The 17,351-nt window shown below is 39.2% G+C and overlaps 1 protein-coding gene across 5 annotated transcripts in view; it reads left to right on the forward strand.

Annotated features, from left to right (window-relative positions):
• CORIN (corin, serine peptidase) overlaps window positions 1–17,351 on the forward strand; it is a 266,093-nt gene that overhangs the window by 205,818 nt on the left and 42,924 nt on the right. For all 5 annotated transcript variants that reach the window (XM_011927324.1, XM_011927327.1, XM_011927328.1 and 2 more), the window contains 2 exons: window positions 1,136–1,281; window positions 9,264–9,371. In XM_011927324.1, coding sequence (XP_011782714.1) covers window positions 1,136–1,281; window positions 9,264–9,371 — 254 coding nt within the window. The remainder of the gene's footprint in view (window positions 1–1,135; window positions 1,282–9,263; window positions 9,372–17,351) is intronic.

The following is a 17,351-nucleotide window of genomic DNA, read 5'->3' on the forward strand; positions in this document are numbered from 1 at the left end:
TTCAACAGACAGTTATCAACTATTGAACTTTCCATCTTTCCTGATCTAACATAGGAATACCACGGCTTTATCTTTACTCCAAATTCCTAGTGTTGAGTTATGCTGAGCTTTGTCCAGACTGAAACCTAGAAAGAATTTTCTCTGAAACTTCCTCATTTGATTGTTACGCTTTCTCTACCAGTTTTGGGCAAGACTGGAGCTGGCCTTTCTGGAAGACCTGTCTCCCATTTTACCTTAAAAATGAGAACTTGGTTGAATTAACGTACAAAGTTTGAAACTTTTGAGACGTAAGCATGCATTTGAGTCCATTAAGAGAGTATTGGCCTGGGAACTTACTTTGGTTAAATTTTTTTTTTTTAAACTATGTAACTAATTTCTTAGTACTATATTGAGACAAAAATCATAATTTTTTCCATAAGAAGTAAAAAAAGAAGTAAAGAAATCTTCTGTGAGGCATGCTGATACCTTAACCTAAAAATATTCTGGGGACAAAAGACAGAACACCCCTGAAAGTGCATGATACAATAGTTAGTATATCATTTCTTTAAAAGAAAAAACAAACACTTTAACTGACTCGAACTCAACATAAGTGGGTTTGGGAGGAGTCCTAAGGTTTTCAAAAATATTGATGGAAGCTGAAGTAATGGAGGCAATGCCTTAGACAAGCTAGGGTGGTACATGAGATGGCTCACAGGGCTGATCTGCAGAGGGGGAGATCTTTGAGGATGAGGTTGATGAATAGATTCAATGACTTTGGTGGCAAACTATCCAAAGTGATGTTGGAGACTTCCCTGTTTGGAACAAAAGGTTGGAGAATGTGTCTGCTTCACAGACACAAGAGAGAATGAGAAAGGAAATGTGGAGAAGGGAATCTGTGTCCTGGAAACATCTTTAGACCTATTTCTGCAATAAAATTTCTTCTGGTGAAAGTGTGATGCTGGAATGTATACTCTTTACAGAGATATTATTTGTTTTGGTTTCCCAAATACCTATCACATATATGTGCATCTTTTATATCCACACACCCACTATACATGCCACACACACAGAATTTAAAACTTGACATAAATTCATAACGTCTGTCTCAGATGGAGCTAATTCTGTTTCTAATGTTTTGTTTTTCTTGTTCATCTAGAGCATTGTGTGAGCATTCCAAAGAACGCTGTGAGTCTGTTCTTGGGATTGTGGGCCTACAGTGGCCTGAACACACAGATTGCAGTCAATTTCCAGAGGAAAATTCAGACAATCAAACCTGCCTGATGCCTGATGAATATGTGGAAGGTTAATTTTAAAATTAATTACAGCGGGGCATTTAACATGGATGAACGTGTTAGCTACCTTTTCAACTTCTTCTATTTGTGATTTCTTGTTTGTTTGTTTTCTATTTAGTGGCCAATCAGGCTGCTTAGGTGAGTGAATTTGTGAACTTGATTGCATTGAAGAATTCAACACTCGTCTGTTAGATATTGCATTCATTTTAAAAATGAAGTCATTTGCTATTTCTATTCTTTTATTTTTGTGGGTACATAGCAGGTGTATATATGTATGGGATACCTAAAATATTTTGATACAGACATACAATGCATAATAATCACATCAGGTAAATGGGGTATCCGTCACCCCAAACATTTATCCTTTCTTTGTGTTACAAACAATCCAGTTATACTCTTTTAGTTATTTTTAAACGTACAACAAATTATTGTTGACTCTAGTCACTCTCTTGTGCTGTCAAATACTAGATCTTATTCATTCTATCTAACTATATTTCTGTACCGATTAACCAACCCTGCTTTCCCCAACACTACCCTTCGCAGACACGGGCAACCATTGCTCTACTTTCTATCACCATGACTTCAATTGTTTTAATTTTCAGCTCCCACAAATAAGTGAGAATATAAGAAGTTTGTATTTCTGTGCCTGGCTTATTTCATGTAACGCAATGACGTCTTCTTTCATCCATGTTGTTGCAAACGACAGGCTCTCATTGTTTTTTAAGGCTGAATCATACTCCATTGCATATATGTTTCTTTATCCATTCATCTTTTCATGGACACTTAGGTTGCTTCCAAATCTTGGCTATTGTGAATAGTGCTGCAACAAACATGGGAGTGCAGATATCTCTTCTATATACTGGTTTCCTTTCTTTTAGGTATATACCTAGCAGTGGGATTGCTGGGTCATATAGTAGGTCTACTTTTAGTTCTTTGAGAAGCCTCCAAATTGTTCTGCCTAATAGTTGTACTAATTTGAATTCTCACCAATAGTGGGTGAGGATCCCCTTTTCTTGACATCCTTGCTAGCATTTGTTATTGTCTGTCTTTTGGATATAAGAGATTTTAATTTGGGTGAGATGATATTTCATTGTAGTTTTGATTTGCATTTATCTGATAGTCAGTGATGTTGAGCACCTTTTCATATACCTGTTTGTCATTTGTATGTCTTCTTTTGAGATATGTTTATTCAGATCTTTTGTCCATTTTTAAATCAGATTACTAGTCTTTTTTTCTATAGAGTTGTTTGAGCATTTTATATATTCTGGTTTTTAATCCCTTATCGTATAGATATTTTGCAAATATTTTCTCCCATTCTGTGGGTTGTCTCTTTACTTTTCTTTGCTTTGCAGAAGCTTTTAACTTTATGTAATCCCATTTGTCCATTTTTGCTTTGGTTGTCTGTGTTCATGCAATATCACATAAGAAATTTTGTGCAGTCCAGTGTACTGGAAAGTTTCCCCAATGTTTTCTTCTAGTAGTTTCATAGTTTGAAGTCATAGGTTTAAGTCTTTATTCATTTTGACTTGATTTTTGTATATGGCAAGAGATTGGGGTCTAATCTCATTCTTCTGCATATGAATATCCAGTTTTCTCAACACCATTCATTGAAGAAACTGTCCTTTCCCTAGTGTATGTTCTTGAAACCTTTGTTGAAAATGAATTCACTGTAGATGTATGAGTTCTTTTTTCAGTTTTCTCTTCTGTTCCCTTGACCTATGTGTCTGTTTTTATGCTAGTACCATTCTGTTTTGGCTATTATAGCTCTGTAGTATAATTTGAAGTCAGGTAAAGTGATTCCTCTAGTTCTTTTTGCTCAGGATAGCTTTGGCTATTCTGAGTCTTTTGTGGTTCTATATGAAGTTTAGGACTTTTTTCCTATTTCTGTGAAGAACATCATTGGTATTTTAATAGGGATTATATTTAATCTATAGATTCCTTTACATAGTGATATAGTTTGGATATTTGTCCCTGCATGTTGAGATGTAATCCCCATTGTTGGAGGTGGGGCCTGATGGGAAGTGTTTGGATCATGGGGGCAGATCCCTAGTGATTGGTTTGGGTCATCTCCTTAGTGACAAATGAACTCTTGCTCTGCATTCACATGAGATCTAGTCATTTAAAAGTGTAACAATACCTCTTCCCCTACTCTCTGTCTTGCTCCTTCTTTACCATGTGATGTGCCTGCTCCCCTTTTGCTTTTCACTGTGACTGTAAGCTTCTTGGGGTCTTCATAGAAGCTGAGCAGATGTCTTCACCATGGTTCCTATAAAGGCTGCAGAACCATGAGTCAATTAAACCTCTTTTCTTTATAAATTACCCAGTCTCAGATATTTCTTTATAGCAACACAAGAATGGCCTCACACAGAAAATTGGTACTAGAAGTTCATCATTGCTATAAAGATACCTGAAAATGTGGAAGCAGCTTTGGAACAGGGTAATAGGCAGAGGTTGGAAGAGTTTGGAGAGCTCAAAAGAAGGCAGGAAGATGAGGGAAAGTTTGGAACTTCTTAGAAATTGGTTAAGTGATTGTGACAAAATTTCTGATAGTGATATGGATAGTGAAGGCCAGGCTGATGAGATCTCAAATGGAAATGTGTAACTAATTGGGAACAGGAGCAAAGGTTCACCCATGTCATATGTTAGAAAAGAGCTTGGCTGCATTCTGTTCATGCCCTAAGGATGTGTTGAAGTTGGAACTTGAGAGTGAAAATTTAGGGTACCTGATGAAAGAAATTTCTAAGCAACAAAGTGTTCAAGACGTAGGCTGGCTGCTTCTAACAGCCTGAGCTCAGATACAGGAGCAAAGAAATAACTTAAAGTTGAAACTTATAGTTAAAAGGGAAGCAGAGCATAAAAGTATGGAAAATTTGCAGCCTACCTATGTAGTAAAGAAACAAAAAGATTTTTCAGTAGGGGAATTCAAGCAGGCTGAATTGCTAAAGAAATTTGTGTAACCAAAAGGGAGCAAAGAGCTAATAACTAAGACAATGGGAAAAATGCCTTGAAGGCATTTCAGAGATCTCCCAGGCAGCACCCCCCCATCATAGGCCTTAAGGCCAGGAGGACTGAATGGTTTTATGGGCCAGGCCCAGGTCCCCACTGCCTTTTGCAGCCTTGGAACACTGCTCCCTGCATCCAGGCCACTCTACCTTTAGCCATGGCGCAAAGAAGCCCATGTACAGCTCAGGCTGCCACTTTGGAGAATGGAAGCTGTAAGCCTGTTGGTTTCTATATGGGGTTAAGCCTGAAGGTGCACAGAGAGCAAAAGTGCATGAGGCTTGGTAGCTTCTGCCTAGATTTCAGAGGATGTATGAGAAAGCCTGGGTGCCCAGGCAGCAGCATGCTGTAGGGGTGGAGCCCCCACAAAGGACATCTGTCAGAGCAGTGCAGAGGGGAAACATGGGGCTGGTGCGCCGCACAGAGTCCCCAGTGGTCACTGCTTCATGGAGCTGTGAGAAGTAGGCTTCTGCACTCCAGACTCCAGAATGGTAGATCCACTGGCAGCTTACACCCTTTGCTTGGAAAAGCTGTTGGCACTCAACAACCTGTGAAAGTAGCCATGGGGACTGAACCCTGGAAAGCCACAGGTGCAGAACAGCCCAAGGCCTTAGGAGCCCACCCCTGTACCAGTGTGCCATGGATGTGGGATATGTAGTCAAAGGAGATTATTTTGGAGCTTTAAGATTTAATGACTGCCTTGCTGGGTTTTGGGCTTGCATGGGGCCTGTAGCCCCTTTCTTTTAGCCAATTTCTCCCTTTTGAAATAGGAATGTTTACCCAATGCCTGTACAGCCATTGTATCTTTGAGTAAATACCTTCTTTTGATTTTACAGGCTCATAGGTAGAAGGAACTTATTTTGATTTAGGATAAGGCTTTGAATTTGAGCCCTGGGACTTTTGAGTCAGTGCTAGAATGAGTGAAGACTTTGGCGGAGCTATTGAGAAGGGCTATTGTATTTTGAAATGTGAGAAAGACATGAGATTTGGGAAGGGGCAGAGCAGAATGATATAGTTTGGATATTTTTCCCCACCCAAACCTCATGTTGAGATGTAATCCCTAGTGTTGGAGGTAGGGTCTGTCTGGTGGGAGGTGTTTGGATCATGGGGGCAGATCCTTCATGAATGGCTTGAGCCATCTCTCACTCTGAGTTCACAGGAGATCTAGTCATGGTGCCTACCTGCAACTCTCTCTTTCTCTCTTGTTGCTGCTTTTGCCATGTGACGATCTTGCTCCTCCTTCACCTTCTGCCATGATTGTAAGCTTCATGAGGCCTGCCTAGAAACCAAGCAGACTCTAGGCTTCCTTTAAAGCCTGCAGAACCATGAGCCAAATAAACCTCTTTATAAATCATGTGGTATCTAGTATTTCTTTATAGCAATGCAAGAATGGCCTAATACACATAATATGGAAAGTTTAACAATATTGATTCTTCCAATCCATGAACATGGATTATCTTTCCATTTTTCATGTCCTCTTTAATTTGTTTCATCAGTGTTTTATGGTTTTTATCACAGAGACCTTTCACTTCTTTGGTTAAGTTAATTTCCAGGTATTTTATTTTACTTTATTTGTGGTTTTTGTAAATGAGATTACTTTCTTGGTTTCTCTTTCAGATTTTTTGTTGTTGGCATATAGAAATGCTACTGATTTTTGTATGTTGATTTTGTATCTTGCAACTTTACTGAATTTGTTTATCAGTTCTATAGCTTTTTGGTGGAGTTTTTAGGTTTTTCCAAATATAAGATCCAAATATAAGATCATATCATTTGCAATCAAGAATAATTTGACTTCTTCATTTCCAATTTGGATGCCCTTTATTTCTTTCTCTTTTATGACTGCTTCAGCTAGGACTTCTATTACTATGTTGAATAACAGTGGTGACAGTGGGTATCCTTGTCATGTTCCGGATCTTAGAGATAAGGCTTTCTGTTTTTCCCCATTTAGTTTGATACTAACGGTGGGTCTGTCAAATATGGCTTTTATTTTGCTGAGGTATGTTCCTTCTTACCCAGTTTTTTGAGGGATTTTTTTTCAGGAAGAGATGTTGAATTTTTTCAAATGCATTAACTGAAATGATCCTATGCTTTTTGTCCTTCGTTCTGTTGATATGATGTATCACATTGATTGATTTCCATATGTTATATCATCTTTATATCACTCCTGTAAATCCTAAATGGTCACCAGGAGCAGTGGCTCATGCCTGTCATGCCACCACTTTGGGAGGCCGAGGTGAGTGGATCACCTGAGGTCGGGAGCTCAAGACCAGCCTGGCCAACATGGTAAAAACCTGTTTCTACTAAAAATACAAAAATTAACTGGGAATGTTGGTGGGCTCCTGTAATCCCAGCTACTTAGAAGGCTGAGGCATGAGAATTGCTTGAACCTGGGAGGCAGAGGCTGCAGTGAACCAAGATCATGCCACTGCACTTCAGCCTGGGCAACAGGAGTGAAACCATCTCAAGAAAACAAACAAACAAACAAACAAACAAAAAAACCATATCCTAAATGGTCATGATGAATGACCTTTCAATGTGTTGTTGAATTCAGTTTGCTGGTATTTTCTTGAGGACTTTTACATCAATGTTCATCAAGGAGATTGGCTTGTAGTTTTCTTTTTCTGATGTGTCTTTGTCTAGCTTTGGTATCACGGTAATACTGGCTTCATAGAATGAATTTGGATGTATTCCCTCCTCCTCTATTTTTTGCAATAGTTTAAGCAGAATTGGTATTAGTTCTTTAAATATTTGGCAAAGTTCAGCAGTGAAGCCATTGGGTACAGGCTTTTGTTTTTCCCCCGCTGAAAGACTTTTAATTATTACTTAAATAGCATTACTTGTTATTGTTCTGTTCAGATTTTGGATTTCTTCATGGTTCAATCTTAGTAGGTTGTATATTTCTAGGAATATATTCATCTCTCATAGGTTTTCCAATTTATTGATATATAGTTGCTCATAGTAGCCTCTAATGATCCTTTGAATTTCTGCAGTATTGGCACCCAAGCCACAAGTCAAAGTTCTTCTCACTCTTCTGCTTCCCACAAACAGGTAATGGAAGAATGGTAGTGATCTCTCCTCATGATCACTACAACCCCAAGTCCATGACAAGTACTACCATACCACAAGAGTTCACTCAAGGCCCAAGGGTTCTTCAGTCAGCCTGTGGTGAATGCTGCCAGGCCTCGGACTCTCATTTCAGGACATTGGGCTCACCTCTGACTCAGGGCACATCCAAAAATGTCATCCAAGAGCCAGGGCTTAGAATTAGGGACCCCAAGAGTTCACTTGATGTTCTACCCTGCTGTGGCCGAGCCTGGTACCTAAGCTGCAAGACAAAATCCATTTTACCCTTCCCTCTCCTGTTCTCAAGCAGGAGTTTCTCCCTGTAGCCATCACAGCTGGGAATGTGCTCAGTCATACCTGAAGCCAGCACAGTTCAGAGTCTCACCGAAGGCTCACAACAAGTACTGCCTGAGTACTGCTGCTGATAATGCAGGGCCCAAGGGCTCTTTAGTCAGCTGGTAACTAATCTTGCCAGGACTGGGTCCTTTTCTTCAAGGCAATGGGTTCCCTTTTGGTTGAAGATAGGTCTAAAAATGTTGTCTGGAAGCTAGGGCCTGGAATGGGGGCCTTAGGACAGGACTCTGCCTGATGCCCTATTCTACTGTGGCTAAGCTGATATCCAAGTTGCAAGACAAAGTCCCCTTTACTCTCCCCTATCCTGTCCTCAAGCAGAAGAAAGGAGTCTCTTTCTGAGCTGCGAGCTGTGCCTGCCTGGGGTTGGGAAAGGGGTGGCACAAGCACTATCTTGGCCACTCTGTGGCATGCACTAGGTTGCATGCCCCTAAGTCCACTGTCTCCAAGCCCAGCACAGCATCAGGACTTGCCCAAGAATTGCAGTCCTTGTGGGCTAGACTGCCTTTCAAATTTATTAAGGACTCCCAAACACTTTAGCCTGTGGTGGTAAGGCTTGCCAGAACTTAAGTTCTGACCACTGGGATGGGTGATTCCCCTTTGGCTGAGGTTGGTCTAAATGCTCCCTCCATGCATGGGCACTGGCTGAGCTCTGCCTGGTATTGCTTTCTGCTGTGACAGGACATCACTGAGTTCCAATGCAAAGTCCCACAATCGCTCCACAAGTGAACAGATTCTCTGTGCTACGCAGCTCTTGCTGGGGAATGGGGGAAGGGTAGTGTTGGTGATTCAAAATTGTCTTTCCTACCCTTTTCAGTGCCTTTTTCAGTTATCTGAATTTAAAACCAGGTACTATGATTGCTCATACGAATTTTAGTTCTTATGAAGGTGCTTTTTTTGTGTGGATGTTGTTCAGGTTGGTGTTCCTGCATAAAGGGCACTTAGTGGAGGCTTCTATTTGGCCATCTTGCTCCATCTTCCCCTCAAAAAAATCATTTTAAAATTAAAAATAATGAACTCAGAGATGAGTTTAATTAGTACTCCAGGTGTTTCTTAAGCTGTACTTTACTCACAGAGCCCATTATGTATGGATGCTTTTATACTAGGGATTCTGAAGGCAAAGGTGAACATTAAACCTTGGTTCCTTCAAGTAAAAAACATTTGGGGACCATGGCAACATAGGATCGCTAAGTACAGAAATGGAATTGTGGGCCAGGTGGAAAGATGGGGGCGTGGAAATGATTTTGACACATTGAGAGCTGCTAGGTAGTTAGGAGCACTGACTCCACAAGGCATATCAGGCTCTGGCAATTGTTGGATTGTCCCATTTGGAAAGAGAATTAATCATTGGAATACATAGACGTTAAACTGCGTATCTAGAGAGATGAGGCCAAGAATGAAGGAGAAAGATGTTGATTGGTAGGCAGAAGAATGCCAAAGCGAAATGGCTATTTTGCTTTGCAAGAGACCACTCTTATCTTCAGTAAAAGCTCCTTGACAACATCCTACATGTAAATACATAAATTAGCTGATGTTTCTGGGTTTTCAGCCCTTTAACAGTAATATTGTTTTTAATAGAATGCTCACCTAGTCATTTCAAGTGCCGCTCAGGACGGTGTGTTCTGGCTTCCAGAAGATGTGATGGCCAGGCTGACTGTGATGATGACAGTGATGAGGAAAACTGTGGTATGTATTTGCAATGGTACTTTTCTTGAATGTACAGTATTAACTAGAATAGAATAAGAAACTGTGTTAAAAATGTAAACTATTCACTGATAATAGGACTAGGATTGAATGCTAACGCCTTTATTTCTTCAATTATTGAACAGTATGGCATATATTCTAAGTCTTTTTCCTAACTCTTGATTTCCTCTAAATTACACTTCTGTATAACCCTGATACATACAGTACTCCTCCCCCTTATTTGTGGGGATACATTCCAAGACACCCAGTGGATGCCTGAAACCATAGATTGTATGGAACCCCATATATGCAGCACTATGCTTTTTCCCACACATATGTCCCTATGTTAGAGTTTAATTTATAAATTAGGCGCAATGAGAGATTAACAACAACAATAATAAAATGGATCAATTATAACAATATACTAAAGTAAAAGTAATGGGAATGTGGTTTCTCTCTCTCTCTCAAAAAATATCTTATTGTACTGTGCCAACCTTTTTGGACCATGCTTAACCAGGGACAACTGAAACTGTGGAAACTGAAACTGCAGAAAAGGGTGGAGGGGCACTACTATATTTGTAAACACTTATTAAAAGGAGAAGCACCTCACAAATGTAAGGAATTATTTTTATTATTAAATTATAAAGCAGTTGTTATCAGTTTTAAAATCAGAATAATAGTGTCTTTGCGTACACTTCCCATGTTGCTAAGCAGACATCTAGATGCACGAAGGCAAAGTTCATACTCCAACATTCAGAGTTCAGACTCCATCATTCCCAGTTTAATTGGGGTTCATTTTCATGTCCTCTCTTATTTGTTCCCTGTTGGCAAAGGATAAAACTCTTCTTGACATTTCTGCCATTGATTTCCAAAATTGCCAGTGGAAAAGCTGTAAATCCCAATGGTAATTTGAGTGGACTTAATTGTCATTGTATTTCCCTGCAAATCTTTGTACTTATAACCTCAGTGTATTAGGGAATAGAACTCAGACAATGGCCTTTAATAAACAGTGTTTTTGAGGAAAGCAAAATGATTGCAGATCTATTCACAGAATGGTTTGGTTATTTAGCCTTTCCTGTTTAAGAAGAATTGACACTGTTTCATGAAAAACACATAAGGTAGTACATCTTCTGAAATCATTTCATTCTTTTGGCCTTTGAAGTATGAAATATTGCCTTGCTTCATTAAGTGAATTTTCTATGGTAAGCGTTGCCCTTCTGGTCTAGACAAAATGTCACAAGCAATTAACTGAAATCCTTTCAGCTCCTATAAATATGGATGAGTGCATCTTCTGGAAAACCCCAGCTGTCAGAATGATGGTACAATGACTGGGGTAATTTTATTATGGAGGAATGTACAGTGTTTTTAGAAGCTACTGTTGTTTGCTTGTTTGTGTTTTTTTTTAATTTTTTTGTAAAGAAATAAATTAAAACTCATTGAATATCCCTTATATAAGTGATTTATTGAGAATGTATTAGATTTGTTCACTTAACTATGACTTTGACGGGTCATGGTATTTGAGATGCAATTTAAAATAGAGTATCTTAGATGGTTCAAAGAGGTTGCATGATACTTTGTTGGGGTGGCTAGACCTAAATTTGTTGTAGGGGACTAAATATTTGAGAAATTCAAAAGCTTAGTTAAAAACAAAACAAAACAGCCTTACCAAGACAAAAAGTTCTGAGTTTTAGAACATATTCTGCAAAAAACAAATTGAAAGTACTATAGTTTTGGTATAGGGTTTAAATGACCCTAAAATACCAAGTTTCTAGTTAGTAATTGGTGTTCACCAGTATTTTAATCACACAATTAAAGGCACACCAAAATAATAGAATATATTGTCTAATCCCTATCAAAAACTAAAAATAATTGACAGCACTATTTAGAGCTCTAGTTAAGGAAAGTTAAAAGTGGGTAAGAAATAATACCTTTGGAGTTAAATTAATTGCTCCAGCAGTATTAATTTATGAGAAGTTTTCCAAAGTGATTAACAATAGAAAACTTTACATACTTTGTTCCCCTTTGGGACTCATGCATGCATTTGAATGGACTTGTTCAGTGATTTGGGAGGACACACCACTTCAAATCAAATAAGGAAGTCAGGTTGATGAAGGCTCAACAGAGGACTAATAGGAAGTCATCTATTTCCGTTTGCCTCCTTGCTGTTTGTCTTTCTGTTTTCATATGTGCATAGGCACACCATCCGGTAATGCAAGCCCCAGCTCCAGCGAAGCTGGGTTTCACCCCAAGCTTCTTGCCTTTCTGACTGATTTTGTCCCTTGTGGTCTTAAGTGTTTGAGCTTTACTCAATAATTGGACAATTAACTATTTATTGTCATGGACCTGCAGCTCCCTCAGAATTTCTAACAAGGTTATTGAGTTTCCCCTCAAAACAATACTTATTTAACTCAGTTATAAAATAAATATTGTATGAGAAATTAAATTTACTTCTTGTTTCTTTGGCGCTTTTGTAATGGAGAAACATGGTAGCCAAAGCACTTAGCTTATAAATACACTTTTAAAATATATGCATTAGAATTTAGCCATTAGTAATATTGTTTTTAAATATCTCCAGTTCTTGTGGTAGATTTTCACTGCTGAGGTTGCTTTGATTGTGTAATTGCCGATGTAAACAAGAGTTGAAAATGTCAGTACTAGAAAAGTTTTCAACAAGTGTTGGGATGAATTATGCAAATCCAATATGGGAAGGAAGTCTAAGAGACAGGGGAATGCTGAGCAGAATCTGCACTGTGTCAGTACAGAAGTACTGCATTGTCTTAAGGATTGATGGTATGTCAGTAACTGAGCATACACGATATAGATGGAGCTGCCTGCAAAACTAGCAACTTGATAAATGAGTTTATTTTCAACGTAACATTTTCCAAGCATTGATAGCCATGCAGTGGAGCATGAGGGAAAGACATGGGCAAGTAAATGATCAAGAATGACATCAAAGAAAGGAAAACTAAGGAAAACAACAAAAAGATTATATTTTTCAGTTTTTATATGACTCCATAGCTTTGAGTGTGTGAAGCTGAGGTTATCTTTTGCTAGACTTTACCTCCACGATTTGGGTCAGCTACAAGAGCAGGTGGTACCTGGGCTGTGATGCAAGCAAGCAGCAACTCCCAATGGAGCAATTAAATGAAAATATAGCTATAACAGGTGCTTTATATCGACTGTCAAAATAAAATCCTTTATTACACGAACACAGAATCAAAATTCCTAATTGATCACTATTCTAAGTAAAAAAGTATCCATCATATAGAGAAAAGATTGACAGCAATACAAATGTCTGAGTGTCATTAAGTGACTTTCTGTTTATCGTCAGATGAGTGAAAAATCAGTTCTTCACGTATCTTTGGTCTTCTCTTGATCTTAAATAAAATAAAACCTTTAAATAAAACCTGAGCCATTTCTCCGAGTCAGAATCCCCTTAGGTTGTATTAGAAGATCTGACTCTGATATTTATGGGTTTTACAGCTTGATTTCAAAGGATTTCCAAAAGGCATATTTTCTTTTTGGATTCTTGGATAGCATTTCTATGAGTTGTCTCACAGAAGGGCTTAACTGGCTTTCTTAGCACTCCAAATACCATCAGCCTCTATGCTTTTGTGTCTGTTTGTTTGGGGAGGAGACCACTCTTTGCTCTGTAGCTGGCAGAAGAGTAAGAGTCATTATGTCCATAGCTTTGGCATATACACAAATGTGCTTTCAGGATGAATTTTCAGGATTGATTTCTCATCACTCAGTAGGGTTTAATTTTCCATGTTAAGGGACAAATTTTCTCTTTCTCTTTAGATACTTGGTTAACTGTTTCATTGTCTTCTATGGTGTCTCGGGAAGGCAGACTAGAATGGCAGAGTGTCCTGCATAGACTTAGACTTGAATTTACATCCTGACTTAGCCTTAGAGGCTGTGTGACATTTGGCCAGTCACTTTACTTCTCTGGGTAAGATGCAGAGAACACTCACATTACCTCCCACAGCTTGGAATGCTTATAATATGCCCTGTTCAATCTCAGAAGACAATAACTGGGAACTCACCTGCTGTGGCAGTGGGAAATCAGGAGGCAATTCCTTTCAAAGGCTGCCCCAGCAATCTCCCTTGAGGGAAGGAGTCCTGTCTAGCATAGCCTTGTTTCTGACAGCTGTTTATGGCAAAAGAGAGTGTGCTGGCCTATCAAGCTAAAGCATGGGCTGGGCGAGGTCCCTGGCTCATATAGTAAACTCAGGTAGATGGATAGTGTCTTTTCCTGGAGATGGTGTTGGTTTTGAGTTGGATATTCTCTCTTTTTAGGATTAGAGCCATGCGATTTAAAGTCCCATCCATTCCTTCATCCTGCCTCTTTCACAGGAGACTGGGCCACCCATATGTGAAGAGCATGCCATAAAAATGGCACTGCTAAAAGCAGGAAGTGACTCAGGAATTGGGTAGGCTGCTGCGACTTTCTAGCTGGATGGTGGCTGGATGGCCTGTGCTGGTATTGCTGCCTGATAGTCAGGCCTGGACCACAGTGGGAGGCAGGTCCTCTGTTCCAGCAGCTATAGCAGGTGCAGAGGCAGAGCCCTTTGCAGCCATGCTTTGAGGGAAGGAGCACTGTTGTCCAGGATCCTGCATGCTGTAGAAGGCTCTTCACACCTGTTAGGCCTGTACTCTGGCTGTTACAGCTCCTATGATCTGCTCCAAGGTCACGTCCACAGCCACTTCCTGGGGCAGACGCTGGTCCAGGATGGCTCGATCCAGACTGTTCCAGCCTTTGCCAATGCAGTATTACCTTGTCTCCTTCCTCCTTGTGAGTGGCTCCACTCCGAAGGGTGAGAATTTAAAAATTTCATGCAGCTCAACTCAAGAGGATGAGTGGACCTACTTACTCTATAGTTGCATAGCTAAGAGATTCTTATAGAACAAAAAGCATCTGCTTTAAGTCGATTTGCTGCCTTTATTAGTAATGACAACTGTTTTTATAGAGAAACAAGGTATTCCATTTGGGGGCGGAGTTGGCAGGGGAGACTGCCTCTGTCAGGGCAGCCTGTTTCACGGAGTTTTTGTGAAAATGAGAGACAGAGTAAGCAAAAAACCCAGATGAATGCTTAGCACACTTAGTGTGACCAGTCAACCTGATTTGCCTGGGACTGATGGGGATCTTTTGGAACAAGAGACATGTCATGCTCAAATCAGTTAAATCCCTAGCAAACTGAGATGAGTTGATCACTTTTTTGAAACACTGTATCCTCAATTATTGATTGTTGCTATTGTCTCTGTGCTGGGGAGGTTATTATTCTGACATCAACAATTATTTGGTTTCATAACCTACAGCTGCATTAAATGGCCCATCCCATCCATGCCTGTTTTTAATTTTTGATGGAATCATATCGTTTTCCTCTTAGAATATAAATTTAAAACATATTTGCACCAAAATGTCACTTTACAAAGGAAGTGGTTTCTTCTTAAAATAATACTATCTCCCATGTAACTAAACGTCTCTCTCTTTTTACCCTACTTCTTTTGTGCTCACTGTAACTCCACAAAGGGGGTATTATGTTATGCAAACTTTTATGAGAAAAGAGAAGACACGGAGAGGTAAAAAATGAATGCTTATGGAGTACTCCTTTAATGTTTATAGCAACCCTATGAAACAGGCATTATTATTTGTAGTTTAGATGTTATGGAAACCAAGGTTTGGAGAAGTTAAGTAACTACCCAAGCTCACACAGCTAGTGAGATTTGAAACTAGGATTCAAATCCAGTTGTCTGACTCTAAAGCTGTGCTTCCACTGCTCCTACCCCTTATGCATACTTCATGTTCGCATCTTACAAAAAACTGCAATTAATGGCTTGTACCTGGATCCCATCCAGATCTTTCTCCGCGGAGCTGTGATGTGGAGGGATTCAATTTCTCTAAATGTTAGTTTCCTCACTTATAAAATGGTGAGCATAATACTGACATTATAGGGTTATTTTAAGAATTAAAGCTAATATCTAGAATGTGGATACATAGTGGATAATACATGTCATCTCATTATCATGATTATTATTATTATTTGTGAGGATACACTGTAGGGGGCCTTCTGTCCCAGATGATCTATTTCTATGGTATTTCATCATCTCATTCCAAATGTCAAAGTTCCTCCTTGTAGTCTTAAGAATGTGCCTTGGGAATCGTCAGAAAAACTCATGCTATTTTATTTCATTCTCTATTATCAAGTGGTGTGTTTTGTGAGCAAAGGAGCAGCTCTGGAGAAGGGTCAGCACCATGCATGGAGTGTTGAGTCCTCTTTTTTGATGTTTTTTGCTCTCTAGCAGAATGAGCAGACTGTAGCATTTGGCAGGAGCTGGGTCACAGAGGACAGATTTCAGGCTCTTTCTCAAAACTCAGGAGACTCTTATTGTCAGAACTTTTCAGATGCTGTCTGGATCCTCAGCTAGCTGAAAACTCTAGATAATGTCCCTGTGAATTCTTGGAATGGATGGCCCTGGGCCTAAGACCACTCCAGATTATCAGCCAGTGAAAGACTCTCATTATTTATTTCCTGTATCTTCGGATGATGAAACACACTAAATCTAATTTTAGCTTATAGTAAGCATTTTGGGTCACTTATTTTTATAATTGTTTTTAGTGAAAATTTTGAAAACCAATTTTTTTCTTATAATGGATTCCAAGAAACCTGAGTCAATCAGCTACAAAATGTATCTGACTCATTTGTAGTAGGTCAGATGAACAATAACATTCTTGAAGAAACTTCTTATTTGATCACTGCTTTGCATTTCACTGACCTTAAAACAAATTATATTTTCCTGGGAGCCAGAGACATTTTTTTCCTTACATGAAATGAAGTTCTACTTAAAACACACACATATTGAGGGCCTGCCACATGCTAGCCATTGTTCTAGCCAAGGGCGTGGAGGGCACTCAAATTTTTTTGCCACGTTTTCTCTTCCTTCATGTACTTCACGGCCTGGCCTGGGCCAGGGATCTGACCGGAATGACAAAACATATTAGACTCTTGTCAGACTTTAGCAGGCATATGAAATGCACTGCACATGAATCATCAATGGTATTTATTAAATACATCACAAGTGCTTGCTATTTCATAGGCAAATTACAGTTCAAGTTATTACATTAATGTGCAAATTATATTCATTTCTCATACTAATTGATGAAGTTTCCAACTTTAGATCTCTGACTACCATAAAGTAATAGCTCTTGTACCTGGCTCTTAAACTAGTTTTGTTTGGCATAGAAGGAGCCTCTTTTGCTAAAAAAACAGATGGCCTCCTGATTTGTAGAATGAAATTACATTTTAAGGTGACATGCATTTAGATCACTAGACTTTGGCATATTTGCTTAAAAGCATAATATTATTTCATAGATAAGTCTTATGCATTGACAACAATTTCACTCAGAAAGAAAAAGGAACAGCTAAAGATGAATGTTAATGTATGATTTTAAATTTTTTCTCCATGTCCCCTATGTCACTTTTTTTTTTCTTTTTGTTGAGACAGAGTCTTGCTCTGTCACCCAGGCTGGAGAGCAGTAGTGCAATCTCGGCTTACTGCAACCTCCACCTCCCGAGTTCAAATGATTCTCCTGCCTTAGCCTTCCAAGTAGCTGGGATTACAGGCACACACCTCCACGCCTGGCTAATTTTTGTATTTTTTAGTAGAGATGGGGTTCCACCATCTCGGCCATGCTGGTCTCTAACTCCTGAGCTCAAGTGATCCGCCCACGTCAGCTTCCCGAGGTGCTGGGATTACAGGCGTGAGTCACTGTGCCTGGTCCCATATGTCACTTTTGATCTTGTTAGGAGAGCTGTACAATTTATATTATAATATGAATATTATTGGGTATTTCTACTTTTAGAATTCTATTATTCATGGTATTCAGGGGTCAAAACTTTTTAAGAAAAAAGACATTATGCTTTTTTTTTTTTTTGAGACAGAGTCTCGCTCTGCCCAGACTGTAGTGCAGTGGCATGATCT

Source organism: Colobus angolensis, unplaced genomic scaffold (genome assembly GCF_000951035.1).
Source record: "Colobus angolensis palliatus isolate OR3802 unplaced genomic scaffold, Cang.pa_1.0 Scaffold71, whole genome shotgun sequence".
Lineage (NCBI taxonomy): Eukaryota > Metazoa > Chordata > Mammalia > Primates > Cercopithecidae > Colobus > Colobus angolensis.